The sequence below is a fragment of the Trichomonas vaginalis genome, chromosome I (assembly GCF_026262505.1).
Source record: "Trichomonas vaginalis G3 chromosome I, whole genome shotgun sequence".
NCBI lineage: Eukaryota > Parabasalia > Trichomonadida > Trichomonadidae > Trichomonas > Trichomonas vaginalis.
Window position 1 is genome coordinate 21,424,908 of NC_067203.1, and position 21,372 is coordinate 21,446,279.

The 21,372-nt window shown below is 36.7% G+C and overlaps 8 protein-coding genes and 5 pseudogenes across 13 annotated transcripts, besides 1 other annotated feature; 7 read left to right on the plus strand and 6 right to left on the minus strand.

The window, feature by feature from the left end:
• Nucleotides 1-21,372: part of a mobile genetic element that runs on past both edges of the window.
• TVAGG3_1025380 (His-Me finger endonucleases family) lies at nucleotides 6,110-6,694 on the plus strand (the record flags this gene model as incomplete). The annotated part of the gene is made up of 1 exon (XM_051254971.1): nucleotides 6,110-6,694. One exon carries the CDS (start codon nucleotides 6,110-6,112, stop codon nucleotides 6,692-6,694), a length of 585 nt encoding a protein of 194 aa, XP_051080545.1.
• Nucleotides 6,735-7,154, plus strand: TVAGG3_1025390 (protein of unknown function, DUF4108 family; the record flags this gene model as incomplete). The annotated part of the gene is made up of 1 exon (XM_051254972.1): nucleotides 6,735-7,154. The coding sequence occupies one exon, from the start codon at nucleotides 6,735-6,737 to the stop codon at nucleotides 7,152-7,154; it is 420 nt and encodes a 139-aa protein (XP_051080546.1).
• TVAGG3_1025400 (uncharacterized protein) lies at nucleotides 7,171-7,443 on the minus strand (the record flags this gene model as incomplete). Its single annotated transcript, XM_051254973.1, has 1 exon — nucleotides 7,171-7,443. A coding segment is annotated over one exon (273 nt), but the record flags the coding sequence as incomplete, so codon positions are not given.
• Nucleotides 8,909-9,716, minus strand: TVAGG3_1025410 (annotated as a pseudogene). Its single transcript has one exon. A coding segment is annotated over exon 1 (808 nt).
• On the plus strand, nucleotides 10,305-10,505 carry TVAGG3_1025420 (uncharacterized protein; the record flags this gene model as incomplete). The annotated part of the gene is made up of 1 exon (XM_051254974.1): nucleotides 10,305-10,505. The coding sequence occupies one exon, from the start codon at nucleotides 10,305-10,307 to the stop codon at nucleotides 10,503-10,505; it is 201 nt and encodes a 66-aa protein (XP_051080548.1).
• On the plus strand, nucleotides 12,204-12,787 carry TVAGG3_1025430 (annotated as a pseudogene). The gene has a single exon. A coding segment is annotated over exon 1 (584 nt).
• TVAGG3_1025440 (uncharacterized protein) lies at nucleotides 12,820-13,329 on the plus strand (the record flags this gene model as incomplete). The annotated part of the gene is made up of 1 exon (XM_051254975.1): nucleotides 12,820-13,329. A coding segment is annotated over one exon (510 nt), but the record flags the coding sequence as incomplete, so codon positions are not given.
• TVAGG3_1025450 lies at nucleotides 14,317-15,263 on the minus strand (annotated as a pseudogene). Its single transcript has one exon. A coding segment is annotated over exon 1 (947 nt).
• On the minus strand, nucleotides 16,736-16,890 carry TVAGG3_1025460 (uncharacterized protein; the record flags this gene model as incomplete). The annotated part of the gene is made up of 1 exon (XM_051254976.1): nucleotides 16,736-16,890. A coding segment is annotated over one exon (155 nt), but the record flags the coding sequence as incomplete, so codon positions are not given.
• Nucleotides 17,328-18,285, plus strand: TVAGG3_1025470 (annotated as a pseudogene). The gene has a single exon. A coding segment is annotated over exon 1 (958 nt).
• TVAGG3_1025480 lies at nucleotides 18,570-19,634 on the minus strand (annotated as a pseudogene). The gene has a single exon. A coding segment is annotated over exon 1 (1,065 nt).
• On the plus strand, nucleotides 19,802-20,505 carry TVAGG3_1025490 (uncharacterized protein; the record flags this gene model as incomplete). The annotated part of the gene is made up of 1 exon (XM_051254977.1): nucleotides 19,802-20,505. A coding segment is annotated over one exon (704 nt), but the record flags the coding sequence as incomplete, so codon positions are not given.
• TVAGG3_1025500 (uncharacterized protein) lies at nucleotides 20,932-21,275 on the minus strand (the record flags this gene model as incomplete). Its single annotated transcript, XM_001303132.2, has 1 exon — nucleotides 20,932-21,275. A coding segment is annotated over one exon (344 nt), but the record flags the coding sequence as incomplete, so codon positions are not given.

A 21,372-nucleotide genomic window follows, 5' to 3' on the forward strand; every position in this document is an offset into this window, starting at 1 on the left:
GTAGCAAAAATGGAACAAGATGTCATAAATTTGAAAAACCATACTACTCAATATAAAATACTGAAAGATGAAGAGATAAAACAAAAAGCCCTGAAGACATATATGGATAGCGATGAGTATAAAAAAGAAGTTGAAGCAAATGTAAAGGCAGAAAAACTTTTACAGTTGCAAAACCAAACCGTACAGTATGAAAACTTAGCACAAGAAAGTAAAAATAACGACGCGGCTATGCAAAAGGCAATGAAAAAGCGCAGAATATATAAAAGCTAACAATGACTGGTTAGATGCCCAAGCCAACGCTAAAGCAGCCCAACTCATAGGGTCAATAAGGACAAAAATACAAGCGGATGAAGATGGTTCAAATGAAGCTTTAACAAATGCTGACTTTAAGAACGCTTTCGAAGCTCTTCATAGTAAGGTGAAACAAGTGAACGACTTCTCATCTGGAAAGAAACTGAAGTCTGAAGGTTTCGACAAAGAGTTAAAAGAAGTAGCACAAAATATGACGAAAATAACAGATGCAGCAACGAGACAGGCAGTTCAAAGTGCCTATGACGCCGTTAGAGCAAACTGTTGTGAAAAGTCAAGAAAAAGAGTTACAACAGACCAAAACAGACCTAGTAAATGCTTTCTTAAAAACGAAAAGTCAGGTAGGACATTACGCTGCAGATGGAACATATGTGCCAGCTGGTGGAACTTATATACCACCAAACCCTCCAAGAGAAGCACCTGCACCAGGACTACCTAAAACATTTACATCGTCACATGGACACAGACACAGGCATGCACAAAACCAACACAAACCACCTCCACAACCAGCACCACAACCAACAGTTCAAAACACTGCAAGCAACCAACAACAAAAAACAGTTCAAAACCTGCACAACAAAACCACAAACAGAGCAAGGACATAAAAGAAGTAGAGAACAAGGAAACCAAAATTCTTAAAAATGCTTAAAGAAGAGTGTGGTTACCCAGATACTGTTGACTTTAGTGACAGATATAAAGAAGCTATTGAAAGTTCAAGGATGGAAATACTGACCCGAACCTATTTAGCTTTATGGCTCAGCACCAAAACGGGATATAATCTCAAACCTGGAAAATACAAGCTCGCTAAGGATATGATTTAATAGCATATCATCCAAATGACATGATGAATTTACTCCGAGATATTTGATGTCAGAGCTAAATGACAATTCAACTTTCGTCATGAAACGCGTAAAAATAGAGACGGAACGAAAGAACAAAAGCTTATGAATGCGGATGACGTAGATAGGGAACTTGTTGAAAACGGTCTCGGAATATATGAAATGCCAGCAGATGAGGTACAAGAAACTCCACAGGAAGAAGTTCAGATACAAACCAGACATGGAAGAAATAGTTCAGCAACAACAGCTAGAAGAGCCTGAAGGAAACGAACAAGTCCTCCTTTGGAAACTAACTTCACAGAACTAGATGAAGATTTGGAACAGCCGAAAAATCTTGACCCTCAACAAGAGTATGAGGTGAATATGGAATATTTCCAAGAGTCTAAGAAAGATTCGGCTGACATAGTAGAAGAATATCGAAAAATGTTTGCCGACATACAAAAGACTCCAACACCAGATGAAAATATCCAGCATAGAATGGAAGAACTGAAAAAAATGTACACAAATACAACAACCCTTTTTACTTACGAGCATTTAACGTTCAATCTTCGGATGAACTCGGTGAAGATAAAAGGTTAAATTTCAAGAAAAATATAGAAATGAAACATTGTTTAAAGTTCATTCAGAACCTAACCAAGATGGAAACAAACCTACTTTTGTTTCTGCAGACGATGGAACTACAATGAGATGGGGTCATAAAGCTAACCCGGATAGGTGGTTCATAAACTTACAACCACAATTCCAAGAAGTTGTAGACGCAATGGAAGTCAATGGTGAACCAGATATAGCTGGTATTTTAAGCGCGGCTTTAATGCCATTGAAAGATATGAAAGATGCAGATATTTTGGACCAGTATGAAATGAACATGGCTGATGGAAATATAAACACCTGACGTTCTAGAACATTTATCTCAAAGAACTACACAGAACCATAGAGATGGTATATTTGGTGAAGAGTTTAGAAAGAAAGTTAGGGCGAGAGAAGGAAGAACCTATTGTACATGACCTTGCAAACGAAAGTTTACAAAATGTCATAAAAACTTACTTTGCAGACGATGAATCGAGAAGGGATGAATATTTAAGAAAACTCAAATGGACAGTACCAAATGAAATGTTAGTATTGAAAAACATGTTCCTTGACAAAATAAAACCAACTACAGAAATAAACGACGCAAGACTGAAAGATTGGGTAAAAGCTTTCCCATTCACAAAAGATATAGTTGGTAACATGGAAAGAAAACCAGAATGGCTACAAAAACATATATTTGGAAACGAGCTATTCCATATGGACAGGCACTGTTTGAAGAGCTTGAACCAGAAACTCAGGAAAGAGTCATGCAAACAATACGCGAAGACTCAAATACAGACTATGACAAACTCTTTCTAGGATATAGGTTACCTGAGATGGGCGACCAGAGCAAAAGGCAAAAAGGACATGGGAAATTTGCAACATACTAGATGAACATAATGCAAAGATGCAACAACTTCAAGCAGAGGGCAATGAAGGAAAAAGAAGAGTTAAAAACTCAGTCAGGAAGAAAGTAAAGCTTGGTCCACGTGGGTTCTATTATGACATATAAATCCAACTATTCTATATTTTTACTCATATGAAATGTACGCCGCTCAGAATATAACGCCAACAGTTTTGGATGCCATGAATGGAAATGTTTCCGAATGGTATAACGAATGCGACAATGCATTAGAAGGTCAGAAATAGTTCCTGGAACTTACGAATATACAACTGCTGTTTCTTATGGAAACGTAGGTGAGTTTGGAGAAGGTTTTCAACAACAGTAGATATTGCTTGCGACAGGTTTCATATAATTTCTATTGACAACTCTTTCTTATACGTGGAACAAGACATTGAAATAAAACCTTCTGCCAAGTTGTCTGACAAGAAAGGTTGCAATGGAATTTTCTATGTCGGATACCAATATGCTCCAGAAGTTTTCATGGGATATAAGATATATTCTAACTCTGACTTAGTTCAAACAGTAACATGGGCAAACTATGAATGGTTCGCTTTGAGAAACTCAGTACAACCACAAGCTAGAGAACAAACAGACCAGTATGCAACTATTGAGAAAATAAGAAGACTTGACCCTAACGTTCCAGGAGTTTATGTTAACCTTTCTGGACAAACTGCAGCAGCAGTAACCAAAGTAAAATTGAAACTTAGAGTTCCTTTGTCATCTTTCCTCATCTTCAGGTTTTTAAGATACTTGCCAAACTGGGCAGGAAAAATTTCTATCGAACTTACTCCAAGCAAAAATAACTTAGTCATTGCACCAACACAAGACCCATTCACTCTTACAGAAGTAGTGGGAACAAATAAAATGTCATTCGCCGACTTTTGCAAAAAAAAAGTTGACTTAGACTTTGGTTTCTCAAACCTCAACACTGAAGTAAACTATTATTTCAATGCTGCTGGAGATGCTTGGGACCCAGTTAAGTTCACATGCGAAAAGTTTGAATGCAAGAGAATAGAAAGCAGACTTGCAGTCTATATGTTGGACCCAGATATTTCAAATGCTTTAGCTGCCAAATATATTGCAGTTCCACTTATGTTCCCTATACACCAAATATCTGTCAAAGACTTTGCAGGTGAAGTTGGAAACCAAAGTGCTGACCCAGGTGCAAGAACAGATATTGCTTTAACAACTGCAATGAAACATGCAGATACTATGTTTGTTCTTTCAGACGAACTATAAATGACTATTCTTGCTTCTACAACCCTGGTATTAAATATCATATAAACATAGATGGCAAATATTATCCAAGAGAAGAATATTCTACAGTTGAGGATATGAGTCATACAACTTGACATTAGATGCTATGAACTTTAACAACAACTTCACAACAACCATTAACCCTGAAATGCAAAGTTCTATTATGCCATATGTGAAAGTATGACCCATACAGGAGCTCAAAACACTCAATATACAAATGGAGACCGTTTCAAACTTTTGGCTTGGCATTCCATTTGCTGACTCAGAAGACTTTATGGGTGGTATTTCAACTGTTGGTACAGTTCAAATACAATATACTGGTGACAGAGACGGTCCAATGAATTGAAAGCAAAGAAGTTTACAAAACCAATAGCACTTTTCACGGAAGATGCTCTTTTGAAGATTCGTTCGATGAAACCTGCTGGGGCTCCTCAGATTGGCATAACGACAGCTTCCATCGAGCAGATTTTGGCAGCAGGTCAGTAAGTTGTTCTTGAACTGACTTCTCTCCGTCAAATATTGACAGTACGCCAGTTTTGACATAAAATTTGTATTATAAACTTTCCTTTAGAAATATCTGTAAGTTTTGAAGTTATATTTTTGTCAACGTCAAGAACTTTCACCATTTCAGTTATACCAACTTTCTTTGCTTTATGAAAATATTTTGGTTCAGCAAAGACTGCTATTCTATAACATTTACCATTGTTGTATAAAGAACTATTCTGTCAATTATTGTATTGTTTGTGTGTGTAAACTTTTTTTTGCTTCAATTCGAAGAGATACTCAAATACGTCCACTTTTTATTCTAAGTAAAATGTCATTTCCGAAAAATAGAAGCGTAAGTGTTTCAAAAGGTTTAATGGCGGTGGCAGATGTGAAGTTAAATTCACCAACTCAAACAAACAGTCAAAGTGTTGTTGTCAATGTCAAAGAAAGAGATGTTGAAGTGGGGAAACCATACGAAGACGAAGATGTATAAACAATAGTTCCTGTAAAAGAACAACCAACATATCCTGAAGTTAGCAGAGACTTAAGTTCTGTTGCAGATATTCGAAAACGATACCAACAACTTAAAGACAAACTTAAAACTCAGGAGAAGATTTGTCAAGCTTTGGGTATAATGTTAAACTTGGTTGAGCACAACCCTGTAAAAGTGAACTCATATGTCATCGCACCTCATGAAGTTTTGAAAGAACTATTGAAACTTTTGACAGAGGCAGATATAAAACATCAAAGAAATAGACCCGACATTGCTTGCTGTGGTGTTTCATATAATGTCATTGACAAGATATACGTTATGAAAGGAGGTGAAACGTTGAACTTAAAATATAGTTTCCCAGACGTCATAAAAATATTTGACGACCACAACATTTCATTAAAATTTACTTGCTAAGTAAATGGCAGAAGACATAGTGGTTTATACTATTACGACTAAAAACCCTGAGTCATATAATTCTATAACAACAAACTTACAAAGTCCTCAAGGACGATATTGTAAACTGACCTTAAAACACGATGACGACTAAAGCCTGTTTTGCTCTTTGACACCAGAAGACTTTGTTGTTGTGAATGGTAAAAAATACTTCTTTGAAGATACTTACTCAGATATACCACCAACAGGTTTTTTGTTGACTTATTTAATACTTTAAGGACGGATGTAACATGTGCTGCAACTAGAGCAGGTTTCATTATGTTTGGATGTCCGACTGAGTTTACTATAAACGATATGAGCTATAATACAAAACTTATATCTGGTTTTTACTACCAACAGTTTCTATAACAGGAAAAGGTGTCATACAAGGATGTCTTTCCATTGACTTTAAGTACACCAAATCTTATATATTGTTTCAAACTTAGGTTCAAAGATGTTATTCGAATGTATCGACAGAACTACTATGACCAAAAGATATCATGCGTATAAACACACTTTCTCTGCTGGTTTGCCTATTGTTCATTCGAATGCAGAGTTTTCAGCTTTAGTAAACTCAAACACTTTAGCAAACATAACTTGACTTAGTTCGACGCCAAACTTTGTTCCTGTAAAAACTTTTATGTCCTATGTATTTGTCAATGACGCAGAAAGTTTCGAATTGGAAGATGCAACTGGTGAAAGTATTGTACTACAAGAACAACTTCAACAACAAATGCAACAAATGGAACAAATGCAACAACAAAGTCAAGAATAAAAAATAGCTCAAGAATAAAAAAAATATATTTTTTTATTTTATTTGAAATGTACGCTGAGTTTGTTGGAGAAGACCGTTGGGAAACTTGTTTGTTAGATGAGAAATATGAAATTCACTGTTGTGAGTCATTTGAAGTCAGAAACAAAAAGACAAAAAGAGTTTTAAGCGAATGGGAGCGAAATGACGGATATGCTATGATGAGGATGGGTGGAAAAAACTATTTTAAACATATTGTCATTGCAACTCATTTTATACCGAATCCTAACAATTTACCTCTTGTAGACCACATAAACCGTATAAGAAACGACAATAGACTTGAAAATTTACGTTGGGTCACTCTTTCTGAAAACAATAAGAACAGAGGCAAATTTGGAGATATTGTATTCGAATTTGTCGACGAACTAGAAGATGAAGCAATTGAAATTACAGACTATGGCAAGCATACGCTTGAGTTTTACTACTATAGCGAAGAACAAGACTCTTTCTACTTTTATACCGGTGTAAACTATAGAAAATTACAAGTATATTTTACTAAGGATGACTATGCTTATGTAAACACTAGAGATACAGATGGAAAACACGTTCATATACTTCTTAACAAATTCAAGAAGCTATATGGCATACCATTTTAAAACGTTTTAAAAAAAAATATTTTTTTATCCGATAGAAAAGATGACGAAATATATTTCAGTCAACAAGTACATGACAGAAGTCAAAGAAGAACTAGACCCATTCATATATTTGAATGTTTACTTCTACCATTTTGAAAAGTCTACATTTGACAAAGTTTGGAACATCGAACCTGTTAAGTTTGCTATTGTGACTAAAAATGGTGCGAAATTTGAAGACTTAGACATAGAAGGTTTGTTAGCAGTCAAAGAAAATTTTGACAGAAGGTTCTCAAACCTTAAAGAAGGCAAAGCATACAAACTTGTTATACCTTATGAACCAAAGAAAGCAGACGACTATGAATATTATGAGTCTAAGATAGTTGAAGTTCAAGGTAAATTAGGTAAAAAGATTTTAGAGTCTAAGCCAGTGTTTGCCCCTAAAGAGGAAGAGAACATTGACATTGACCCAGAAATGTTCTAAAAATAAAATTTTATTTTTACATGTCAAATTTCTTTTTCTCTGGAACTGGTTCAGGTTCTTTTTTCTCTTCTTCTACTTTCTTTTCTTTCTTTTCTCTCTTCTTCTTCTTCTCTGGTGGAGTTATGTCAAATTTCTCAGAACCATATTTATGTAAAAGTTCTTTGTCCTTTAATAGCTCTTCTATTCTGTTTCCTATTTCATCTTCAAGAACAGCGCATGTGTCTTCTTTGCATTCTAAGAACTTTTGTTGGACTTCATCTTTCCAATCGGCGTCATCTCTGTCAACAAGTCTGTCATTGACAAATTTTAAGACTGCTCTTTGTAATGTTTTATGGTTCTTGTCATATTCCCAGAAACAGAACTTTAGAACAAATTCACCTTTCTTGTTTACACTATGTAAGATTTTATGGTCGACAGATGTTTTAGAGTCGAAAAGTTTGTCTCGAATATAGATAGCGAAATCGCTAGACATTTTCTAAAAGATAAAAATTTTAATTTTTCTAAAAATATGTTAGAAAAAAAGTTTGCTGACATTGACAAGAAATTTGAGAATGTTTTAAATAAGAACAAGAGGAAGTTGGAAAATGCTCAGATAAAACCCATACATGACAAGTTCTTATTTGCTCAGAATGGTATAACAGGTCTAATTGCACCACCTGGGTCGGGTAAGACTTTCACTTATCTTAAAATGGCTGCACAACAACAAGAACTAGATGAGAAGAACCCATTCTATGAGTTAGTAGTCATTTGTAGTACTTCTGGTCAATTGACCAAACCGTCAATTCGTTCAAAGATATTATAAAGAAGTCTAAGTTAGTATGTATAAAAGACTCTGAGTTGTTAGATTGGATAAAGAAGTACCAAAGAAGATTTTGAAGTACAATGCTATAAATGAGTATATAAATTCGAAGTTTAAAGACCCAAATGAGGAAATGCAGAGAATATTAGAGAAGAAAACACTTCAGAAACAAACAGAAAGAGATAGAATACATTTCGAAGAAATTGCAATTACGATTGGAAGACTTACCCTCACAGATGTCTTCTTATCTTAGATGACTTTGCTTCTCATCCTTGTTAAAGAACAGAGAACAAGACATGTGTCGAATTCTTTAAGAAGCTCAGACACTTTAACATTTCAGTTGTCATTTGTGTACAGACAGCAAGAGTTTAAGTAAGGATGTTAAAGAATACTTACTGACATTGTACTTTTCCCTGGATTGTCCGAAGACGATTTCATGGAACTTATGAAAGAGTCCATGGCAGGTAAGTTTGACAGACATGAACTATGGGAGAAGTACAAAGTCATACAAGACCCTCATACTTCTTTCAGAATTCACATCTACGCGAACAAAGTTCAAATTGTAAAAAGTCAAGCTTGAAAAATAAATGGTTCATTTACTCTGCTTGTTTGAAGTTGTCAAAATACTCTGTTATTTTTCACTGTTTTTCATGAGTTTTGGCGACCAGGGTTTCTTCCCTACTCGCTGTTCTTCACGATTTTCATACGGAATCTCTTCTCTCGGTTTTCCGAGAGAAGCAATCTTATGTCATTTTACTCAGAATTTTACTCAGAATTCAATAAAAATATATTTTAGGGTAGAAGGGTAGATATAACCTGTTTTCTAACCTCTTTTCTACCCCAGTTATTTTATAAGCGTTTTACATGGTAAAACATTGTGAATTCGTGAAATTCTAAACAATTTCGTAGCTTCTATTTCTTCTGTCAGTACATCGAATGTTTTAACTATGCCGAATGTTTCTTTATATTTCTTCTTGACATCTGAAAGAAGGAAATCGTCAGCTGTTGGATAGTTTTTGTTCAGAAATGTCAACATGTCCATTTTATCTTCTGCTGGTTTCTCTACTTCTTTCTTTAAGTCTGCATAGTCGTTTCGCATACGTTCTATCTCTTTGACGGAGTAGTTATATTTCCTCATTGCTGCTTTACATTTTGAACATTGCGGGTTCATTTTAGCATTGTACATTGAAATCTTACCTGCTAGTATGACTAAGGCGTCAATTGCTCTCTTTAACTCAAAAGTTGCGGGTTTTATCTGTTCATTCCATATCTTACCTCTTCTATCTTTATCTCTTATCTGCCATACACATTCAGCAACTAACGAAACAAAGTTGTCGTAGGTCTTAAACTTCAGATTTATATATGTCAGAGATGTTCTTATATACCATGTCGCAATCTTTGTCCATGACTTTGTGGTTGCAATGAAATCCAAGAAACTCATAGTTAACCTTTCGTATGAACTTCTTTATTTCTACTGAGTCAGTTGCTTTGACTTCTATTTCATCGAATTCTGGAATAGTAAGCTTTTGTTGTTGGATTTCAGGCAATTTGGGTAAATGGTCAATAATATCCTGCATTTCATAAAGATACTGTTCATTTGTTTCATCTTTCGCACTACAGTCTAAATTACTTGTTAAAAGTTCTTGCTTTATCTTCTGGATTTTTGTTTCGAAAGTATATGAAGAAGGAATGAAGCTTTTCATCTCTACTAACATTGAAGTTGGGTTCATGACTAACGAGTTTGGTGCTGTTGTTGCTAACATGTTCTTACAATAAAAATAAAAAATATTTTTTTAAAAAAACCAACTTTATTTTTTATTTCGGGAAAACTCATGACAAATTCAAGAGGGTAGAAAAGAGGTTAGAAAAGAGGTTATATCTAACCTTCTACCCTAAAATATATTTTTGCCGAATTCATGAGTTTTGGTTGAAAGAATACGGTGGAGCCAAAAGTGGCTCGACCTCAAAACAAGCATTTTCTGTATAAAATTCATGAAAATTCATGAGGGTAGAAAAGAGGTTAGAAAAGAGGTTATATCTAACCTTCTACCCTAAATATATTTTTGCCGAATTCAGCAACAAAATTCAAATTGTAAACGGTTTAATAGAAAAAGTGTAATTTTTTCATGTCCGAAGACTCGAAGGTGCAACACTTCCAAAATACCGACGAACTCAGAAGAGCAGCATGGCAGTATGTTCTTGACAACTTCTTTGAGTTCTCCAGGTACACCTTGGAAAATGCTGAAGAACTCCGACACAGAGAATTTGGAGAAATTGCACTCCAATACTACCTTGACAAACAAAGGGTAAAATAAGACTAAAAACTTAACGTTTAAAAAGTGACATTTTTAATGAGCTCCGAGTCACCGAGAAAACTTGGTCAGATGTTAGCAGCTTACTTCCCTGAGGAGGATGGAAGCGTTACATACGTAAGGTTCAAAAACAACGAACCTGGAATTGCGTACCAAATTCGCAATTACATGACCATGGAAGAGTACGAAAGGTTTCTACAAGAGAAACCAGCTCTAAACAACTCAGAAAAGAAAGAGTAAAAAGTTTAACTCGTAATTGTTTATTTTTTTACTTGTATGGGCAAGCTGCAAGAATGAAGTCGACTATCTCAGTCTTTGTCTTGACCAGTTGGACTGCTCTTGCGAGTACGTCTGTTTTGCGGTCTCCAGCTGGTGTCTGACCTTCGTAATTGCGCATGTTCTTGAGAGCTCCAACTGTAAATGGCTGTAAGATGAAGAGTCTCTCAGACTGCTTGAGGTAGTCTTCACGGTCACGAACCGAATCTGTGGTACGAGTCGAATTGGTCGACCTTAGGGAAGAGACTGAAAGCCTGTCATCTTCCATAGGGGCTGTGGCATACTCTTTGCGTAAACGGTTCAGACCTTCTTCGAACTCTTGGTCTCTCTTCGATTGGGATTGAGATTGGAATTGGGGTGGAGGGTTTGACATGAACATCCAAGGGTTAGGGAAGTAAGGCATGGGTTGAGGAGGGTAGTTTGGAAAGCCTTGTGGTGGGTAGTTTGGAAAGCCTTGTGGTGGGTAGTAACCTTGAGGTGGAAATTGGTAGTAATTCGGAGGTCCTTGTTGGAACTGAGGTTGCTGAGGAGACTGTTGTGGTGCTGGAGCATGCTGTTCCTCTGGCTGTGGAACGGGTTCAGTAGGTGGGACGTCGGACATTCGTTTGTGTCTTAACCGTCTTTGTTCTGAAACAATATAATATTGTCTTGAAAAAGTACAACATTGTCTTGAAAAAGTACAACATTGTCTTGAAAAAGTACAACATTGTCTTGAAAAAGTACAACATTGTCTTGAAAAAGTACAACATTGTCTTGAAAAAGTACAACATTGTTCTGAAAAAGTTCAAGACTTGTTCTGAAAAAGTACAGCTGTCCTCAAATTTGAGAGACATTGTACTGAATTTATACAACATTGTTCTGAAAAAGTACAACATTGTTCTGAAAAAGTACAACATTGTCTTGAAAAAGTACAACATTGTCTTGAAAAAGTACAATATTGTACTGACTCAGTATGGAGCTTGACCCCTTAGACGAAGCAATTTATCTAATTGAGGTAAATGAAACCGTGAAGGAATATCTCAGCAAGTGCAAACCAAGCAAGTCCATTGGCTTCTGGTTGTCCAAGAATAGTGTCTTAAAGTTGGAAATTGAAACAGGTGTTGCAATTCAAGTTCCAGAAGGCACTGCATTCGATGATATTAAGGATGTGAAGAAAGAAGCCCTCTTGAAGTTCTTCATGAAACGTCCTTGGATACTACTTCCATATCGTGAGAGCCCAATTCCACGAATTACACAAATTCTCAGAGCACTACTTCACTACTCTGGACAGCCGTTCTTCATAACCTCAGAAGGCGACATCCAACCAATTCTTCAGCCAGTTCAGTAAACATCTCATTTTAACTTCACTTTTTTTTATGTTTTTACTCACACTCGTACTCAACAGGTTTGTGTACAACTATTTCAACTGTGAACCTTGTATTGACCGGTCTTCCTGCAAATGCAAGTTCGGTCAATACACAATTTATGGTGGCAAGAAAGACAGTGGGGAATGTTATTCTGACATCTGTTGTTGCGCTCGAGAGAGAATTGAAATTCCAGAACCCAACTCCAACACCAACACTCAAGTTGCCGAAGACTCATGTGAAGAAGAAGCCTTCTGGTAAGTTTCTTATAGCCATCTATATGGCACGCTTTGAGTAAAAACATTTTTTTCTTTTTTGAATGAAGCAAGTTAAATTCGTCCCACACCAATCTCAATGGACCGATGAAGAGTTTCAAGCTATGGTTGAAGGTGTTGAGAACGACATAGACGGCGAACTTGAAGGAGCTCAAACCACAATTGCAACCAAAATTGCACAAGTCAAGGAACAGATAGCTCCACTTAAAGCTACCAAAGCTACTCTTGACCTCATGGATAGTTACCGTTTAGAAGTAAAGAGTGGAATAAGACAATTAAAATTAAAACTTCTAAACTACGAAGCTATACTCCAAAAGTTAGCAGAAATGAGAAGACTTTACCAGAGCTACTTACATGTAAGGGACTTACCTTCAAGCAGTCCGACCAAAGATGAATTTTCTGACATTGTCCCAATTTTGTCCGAAAGTCAGCTCAGATGTTTTGAACTGCTCCCAACATATCCAGAATATGAACGTTTGCCTGAACTCTTCCGCAATCTCAAAAAACGTTTTTTGGTTCTCATGTTCGAAACTTTTATCGGAAGAGACAACAAACGTTCAGAAGAAGAACAAGATATTATTTTAAACTTGTTGTATGACATAACGTCATAACAAGCTTTTTGAAGTAAAACCGTCATTCTCAAACCACTTCATTTTTTCGATGTCCGAACAAGCACCGAAGCCAAACACAATGGCAGATGTCCTTTCAATGTTGCCAGACAAGCGCCCAGTTCAAATTCAAATTTTGAATTTGAAAGCTCATCTGACAAACACCGTTAAGACTCTCCAAAGTAGTCTTATGGAAGAGATGACCAAGCTCAAAGCCGATGTCCTCATGAACCAAGCTTCCAATGAGAAATGCCTGAATGATTTGACGGAAACCTTGCGCATTTACGAGAGAGAACCGAGACCTTGCCAGACTCATCTACCGTTTCTTCGAAGAGATAGACGCCATCTGGAAGGTACTCGGAAAGGACAGAACCTCCAACACCGTATTCGTGAACACAGAATTGAAGAAGGAATTGTCGAGGAAGAAGAGAAACACGAAGAAGAGGAAGAGGAAGAAGAGAAACACGAAGAAGAGGAAGTTTGGGCAACCCTTGTTGCCGATGACACTTACGAAATTTCCCAACCCTACCCATACCAAATCCGCAACAAGGAGACAGGCAAGGTTCTTACCCCAGTCCTCAACAACTTGGGACACTTGAACCTTACCCTTCGGAATACGGTTCAATTCCATGGGCAAGCTTGTCGCAATTCAATGGGTTCCAAATCCAAACAAGAAGACGAAGGTCAGACACATTGACGGTGACAAGCTCAACAACCGTAAGGAGAACCTCGAGTGGTTCTAAGAGTAAAAAAATTTTATTTTAGGGGGAAACCCCGAGTAAATTTAGGTGTTTATTTAGTTAAGTAGCTTAAATTAAGGGTAATTTGGACAATTAGTTCCGACCTCTGAATTGGACTCTTTCGTCATCCCAGTTGCGTAGGAGGTCGTCCCAGAGGAGTTGGTAGAATTGCCAATCCAAGGACGATTTGTCCTCCCAGGCATTGAGGATGTACTGCTCGTAGAGTTCATGACCTCTGCCTTGCACCAGACACCCTCTCCCTTGGAACGTAAGGCTTCTTCGAAGTGCTCGAATGCGATTGGCTGCGGACCATCTGAAATGACACTTTTTGTCCGTTTGGTCAATGTTCGTGTCTCGTGCCATAGTCGACGAAAATACAAACAAACAGGTTATATATGAGTTTGAGACCAAGAATGGTGTAACTCGACCTGTCCGATTCAAATTCGAATAAAAATTTTTTATTTCATGCAATGTTTTATTTCTGTGCCGTCTTCAAGTATGCCCCAGTACTTACGCTTGGAGAGGACATGAACTTCGGTGAAAATTTTGTCCAATTTGAATTGACCCATCTTTTCACCGACCATTCCCATTTCAATGAGTTTGTTATAGCCTTCTTCGTTCGTCATGAGTGCGTCAATGTTCTCATAGTAAACCTTCACTTTGGATTTGACTTCGGAGAAGAATTTGTTGTAGTTGTCAAGGACTGCCTTTGCGAACTGAGGGTAAGACCAATGTTCGACAATAGGTTTTATGTGGTTACTAAGCCACTTGACCTTGAGTGAATTCGTATTTCAAAACAAAAGGGAAACCTTTCAACAAAGTTGTCGACCTTCTCATAATGTTTACTCTTCATCTTTGAGGTTTCTTAATGGAATATCCCCATGTCGAATTCATAAGCAATTTGAGTGTCATTGCAAGTTTGGGGTTTGAAGCTTTCCTAATATCATACAGTTGTTGTATGACTTTTCCAACTGTATAGTTCCTTCCTGGGAACTCACCGTCTTCGTTTGGAATTCCAGTCGGGATATATTGGACGAACCTCATGTACGCAGCGTTAAGGTCGACATAGTATATCTTTTCATCTGAGTCGAACTTGTCGCAACCAATGGGTCCAGTTCGTGGAAATTCAAGTGAGTCTCTTATCTTCTGAGAAACTTCGCCTGCTATCTCATAAACATCGTCGAAGCAACCTGTTTCATATAAAACCTTCTGACCTAACTCAGATGCTCTCCAATACAATTTGACGTCAATTGGATGTCTCAATGGAAGTTTGTTTATAGCATCTTGAAGTTCTTGCAACCTCATTGGAAGTTCTTCTGGTTCAGGTTGGTATCCGAACAATCCAACTCCTTTTGGAACTGTGTACTTCTTTTGTGCTAGAACTTTGTCTGGAACAACTTTTGGTCTTGCTAACAATGAAAAGTTTGTTTCGTCTTTTGGTACAAAAGTTTCTGTCAGCTTGTCATCTGGAATTGGTTCCAACAAACCTTTCTCGAAAAGAATGTTTACAGCTCTGACAATGTTGCACTTGCCTTTTCCGAACAATGGGTTTGTAAGACTTTCGTTCAACATGAAGTGGTTGTGGACAATTACAATCTTCAACCATGGTAAGTCTTTGTCAACAACATAGTCGTCATGTGAAGAACCTTTCTAGTCGGAATGTTGACTCGGATATTGACATTTGCCAACGGTGCAATTTTGCCAATTGACCTCTGAGAATGTACCTTGTCTTCACACATGACTCAAGATACTTCATCTTCTCATCTGTAACAAGACCAGAGTTCCTGAGACATGTAAGAATACAAGGTTCATTGACAATTTTTCAATTGAATTGTAAATTCCATACCTTGTCAAGTCAATGTCAGACTTATTTATGAACGGGAAGTATCCAGCATGTTGTCTGACTGCTTGAGGGTTAGGTTGGTACCATTCAAATTTTACACTTGCAATTCCTTCAATTGCATTCAAAATGTCTGAGTCGGAGTCAAACATTTGTTCTCTCTTTGTAGTCTTGAAAGCGTCAAGAAGTTGTGCGGCTGTTGTGACATTGCCATGTGCATAGTAAATGTGACCATCTAAATCTGTTACGGTTAGTCTGAGATTGTATCCTTTCTTATTTCCGTCTTGAATTGCAGCAAGTACACCCATGAAGCCTTCTTTGTTCTTTCCTTCGTCAAAGTTTACTGTAAAGGTTCGACCAGATGTAATTTGACTTCTAACTTCACGATACTCATATGCATATCTTGTTCTTTCCATGGGAGCATGTGTCTTCACCTTTTCCTTTTTTCCTTCTCAAAGGATGCAATTGTTCGTCATGTTTCCAGTAGAATCTGGCAAAGCCGTCGTGTCCTTCAACTTGAGGCTCAGAAACATCGAAAGGCATGTCCATAAGACGTTCTTCTTCTAACCTCTCTAACCTGTTTGGATAATTTGCGCGTGCTGTTTCCAAGTCCATTTCATAGGTCAGACCAGCCAGTTTGTCATAGACTTTTATGGTCTTCCCTTCCTATATTTAAACTTCTTTGAAACTTCCAACCATATCTTTGCAACTCTGCTTTTATTCTAGCAGATTTTCTATCCATTCTATATGGGGGCATTTTTATAAAAATAAAAAAATATTTTTTTCTTTACTTAAACATAACCGCCTGCTGCCATAAGTCTTTGACGCCAACCCATACCAGCTAATGAAGTTGACTTGGTTTAGTTTGGAAACTAAACTTTGGTTTTGGTTTATCTTCAGTTTTTGGTTTTTCTTCTTCTATCGGTTTTTCGTCACTTTTCGGTTCCTCTGACTTACCTCACTTGCAGGTATGGTTGTGTCGTCAACATCTTCATAAATATCATATGCCATTTGTTTTTGTTTTCCTTTCAACTTTTTGTTTTTGTAAAGTTTAGAATATTTCGACTCTAAGTCAATGAGATGTTCTATAATGAAACTGTTGGTCAGTGAAGTAAACTTTTCCATCTGTTGTCTCGAAAGCTCCTTCAGACTTCAATATTTTATTTGTGAGAGTTTGTTTCTTTTTTGAGATACTAGCCGTTCCATTTCTATGAAAAGTGACTTTGTAGTTAGGGTTTGTATTTCCAGACCTGGCACTTTCTATTATTGAATTTTTTTCTTCATCTGTAAGTTCTTTGACAGGTTTTGACAATGGTTCTGAACTTTTTGTTTGTGGTGTCAAATCTACCGTTTCAACTTCTTCGGTCATTTCATCTCAGTAAAAAATTTTAGTTTGGTTTTTTTCAACTGGTTGTTTAGGTTTTTTAAGTCGGTCTAAAACTTCCTGAGGTATAGGGAGGACTTGACAAACACGTGGTTGTGTAACTGCTGGAAGTCGACAAATCCATCTTGAACCCATTTGTCTCAATGCTGTATTGTTCATTTCATCTCAGTAAAAAAATTTACATTCCCCACGTTTGAGGTGGTTGCGGTTGGTTGTTGTTTACCCATTGTTGTGCATGGTTATATCCTCTGTTAAAGAATCTTTCACCTTGGTCCATATAGTGCCCTGCTTGGTTATAGTAGTCATTTGCTTTGTTATAGTAGTTTCCTGCTTGTCTTCCTACATTGTCCATCCATCCTTGAACTTTTCCTCTTGTTTCAGGATTTGGAATAAGATTTGTGCATCTCGTGCTACCTCCCAACCTTTCTGTACAGTTTGTATAATAGGCTGTGCTTTCTCTTTCAGTATACCTAATGTACTCAAAATCTTCCTTCCAATTCCAAATGCACCTTGGCTATTGTTCCCACTGCGGGCAAAAATCTGGATGCAAACTCCTGCTAATGCGCCAAATAAACCCATTTCTTATAGGGTAAAAAATGACGAATCCAAACAAGGACCCCTATGTTTCTAAAGCGACAAAGAAAGCACTCATGATAAAAATCTTTAGTTCAACACCAAATGCTTGGTTTATGGATATCTTGGAAAACATTCCGAGGTATAGAGAAGATGGACCACCATACTGGCTAATATTTGTCGGTCAAAACACAAGATACTGTGAAGCCATACCATTACAGTCCAAAAATATTTTAGATGTGAAAACTGCTTTGACAATATTCGTTGACAAATACCATCCAACAAAACTGACATCTGACTGTGAAAGTTCTTTCAAATCAGACGATATTAAAAACTATCTGCGTTCAAAAAATGTAACCAATATTTCATTGTCGACCAAAACCATTCTGCTCTTGGTGTCATTGACAGTTGTATAAAAATCTTAAGAGACTTAAACCAACCACAAGGTGGTGAAGCAAATGAAATGTCATATGACGACAAGTATAGACACTTCTCCATGGCAAAGATGAGACAAGTTTTAAATATTTACAATAGCCGTAAACAAAAAGGTTTGGGAAACCACTCCCCCGAAGAAATGAAAAACAACCCTGACTTAGAGAAAGACTATATATTTAATAGTTTAGTCAAAAGAGACAAACAAGAAAGAATGCCAGGCTTCAAACTTAAGAAAGGTGACAAAGTAAAATAGAAATACCTAAACGCGACCCATATGAAAATACTATTGACTATGACAACAATGGGAACTCGACAGGTACTCACGTTCGTGTTCGTAAAAATAGAAGAAAGTATACAAGAGAATATTATGAAGTTTTAGGCAAACATGGCAAAATGTACAGACTGCAAGCAGAAGATAAAACTACTATTGTCAGACCTCGTTTCAAACTTGTCAAAGTTCAAGGTGGTATACTTTCAAAGACAGTTCCTAACAAATATAAGACAACTCCTGACGAATATGCTAAAGAAGTTGAAAATGACGACTAAGCAATTCTATACCATGCGTAAACTGTCATGTAAGGTGGCATGTAGTCTTTACTTTGTCCCGTTGTTTGCGTATATCCTGAAACGAAATGTGTATGGTTTCCTTTCCCTGAGTGTCATCCAGTAACAATTTATAGCAAACTTAACGTCGTCTTTAACATCATATCCTTTACCTTTTGTCATTCCTGTCCAATCCCAATATCTATGCTTATGCCAACCTGCTTCAGCTGTAGTTAAATTTATGTAATGACTGTGTGCAGGTAAGTTTTCACCTGAAATCGTTTTACTTCCACCTGTTTCCTTTGAAGAGTTTGCACAATACAAAAACCTGTCGACTATTTGAGTCAAGTTCCGAGACCAAGTACTACTTCTGGTCTGGTAGAGTTCATTGACGTGTAAATAGAACCTATAGGATATATTGTTTGAAGTATTTCTGTCTTTAATGTTTGAAGCTCTGTTTTGTCTGCTTTTTTATATAACTTTTCTTCAAGTTCATTTACGTCAGAGATGCTATGTCTATGATATTTTTGTGGGTATGTTCCTTCTGTCCATGCGAAAATACGTTCTTTTGTTGCATCTACATATCCTTTTATCCATGTCGAGTCTGCTTTTGTATTCCTTAACTCTGTAACACCTTTCTCAAGCTCTTTCAACTGTTGTCCATCTTCCATTAAACCTCTGGTATGACTTGAAACCGTTTGTGCCAACATATCTACAGTTTCTTTGTCGGCTTTAAGGTCTAAACATCCTGAAACCCACCCTGTATTGGCTTTACCTTCTAAAATCTTCGATGTCCGTTCATTATACCATTCAACCATTTTTTTAATTTCTTCATCTTTTTCATCCACATATTCCTTATCTGCCTTCTTCACTAACACACTAGCCATAAGTCCCTTATCTACTTTCTCCTCTAACTCACTGTTGACATATGTTTTGTCAGCTTTCTTTTCAAGGCTAACGTTTAAGTCTGTTATTTCAGATATAGAATGTGTATGTCCAACGTCACTTTTCCTGTTTAAGGTTTCTTGTAAGTTTGTAATATTTGCAATGGTATGTGTATGAGTCTTTTTAGAATATTCTTTGTCAGCTCTTGTCACTTCACTTGACATTTTATTGTCAACATATGTTTTGTCTGCTAGTTCAGGATGAGTATGTTCTTTCGTTGCATATGTTGCATCTGCTCTGTCATGTTCTTCTTGAACTTTTTCAATGACATACTCTTTGTCAGCTTTGTTGTCAACATCTGCTTTCAAAAGAAGTTCTTTTATAGGCTTCTCGTTTAAAGTTCCTTTTGTTGGATTTACACAGACAGTATGGTTCTTACTGTCTTGAAACAGAAACTCATCTGTCATTGGTTTATCGTCAGTTTTAAGTTTCCTTCTTTCAATGACTCAGATATCTTAGAATAGTTTGAAAAGTTTGTTGTGTTCTTATTTAGAGCTTGCAAAATGAGTTGTCGGTTGTGTTGTATTTCTCTCATAGACGCTGTTTCTTTCGACATTTTTATTCTAGATAAAATATGCTTTCAATAGAAAAAGAAAATTCAAGAGTTGCTACAACTAAACCATTAGATGAACTTTTTACGAATGTCGGTCAAAAGTTTGAGACAGAGACCGTAAAGCATGAAGGCTATCGTTTTGACTACCCATTAAGATGGCTAAGAGACCCATCTGTCACAAAAGCTATTGGCTTTCGTAGAATGAAGTTTGTGTCTGTAGAAGATAAAAGTTTTCCATTTATTGTAAGGTTTCATATAGATTATATATCTGAAGGGAAACGAAAAATGTGGGAAGAAATTGAGCTAATACAAGTTGACCTTTCATCTTCTCTACAGACTGCGTTAAAAAATATAGAAGATAAAATAAATTCATGTTATGCAAAATATGCTGATGAATATGCAAATACCGAGAGCACACTTTATGTGAGAATTGTATATGACAAACAAAATTCACAAGTGTCATTTCAAATCTACGAAGACAATCCAAAGAAAGACGAACAAATATATACAGAATTCACTGCAATGTCATGGTATTATTTGCAAAGAATGTTAAATCAGAAAGTCGAACTTCCTTTAGCAAATATTTACAGTCGATATGCAAGAGATGAACCATATTTATTTAAAGATGTTTTCGACTCAGATGCTATTATAGTTCATGCTTCATTTTCTGGTGCACAAAACTCTTTTTTATGCTTGGCAAATGACTTTTACGAAAAACCTACAAAGCTATACGAACCACCAAGTGGAAGTATTTCAGACTTTCAAGTATGGTTTACTACAGATGGAAGAAAGAGAATAATTCCATTATACACGCGTTTTACTTAGAACTTAGTTTCATATACAACTACTATCGAACGGTAAAAATATAATTTTAATACGGTTGAGGTGTTGGATTTGGTTGCCAACTTGACTGTGGTGCAGGTTCAGGCTGTTGTATAACAGGAGCTTGTTCTTCTGGTTCAGGGTCTTTAGGTATAATACCAACGAACTGACCTACTCTTTTACCAATATTTTTGACTCCGTTCCAAATTCCTCTTCCTACGGTTTTTATTCCATTCCATATACCTCTTCCAACATTTCGAAAGAAGTTTCCAATACTACTGAAGAAACCCATTTTACTATATGTAAAAATCTAATGTCCACCTAGTCTCTTACGTTTCCTGTTGAGTTCCATAGCATTCTTTAACTGGAGCTCATACATTCTATTTCTCCTCTGGTAGAAAACATACTCTGGGTCAACTCCTGTGTTCGCGTCATCTGCATAGAGTTGTTTATATCCCACTTCGGGGTTTGTATAAAACTCTTTCCATCTCATATTTGCATACCATGGTGGTAAGCCTAACGCAGCGTCATTTGACATGGCAGTTTGCATTTGTACATCTGTTGGCACTTGACCATAGTTTGCCATTGCAGTTTGTATTCTAACTTCATTTGGAATATTCTCTGGGTTTGGTTGTCCAGGTTGCTGTGCATTTGCTAAGTTCTGTGCGTCCATTTAATATTAGATAAAAATATCTCTTACGAGTACATATACTGAACATTTGCAGGCATTGGTTCATCTTCATATTCTCTGTACTTTTCTGCCACGTCAA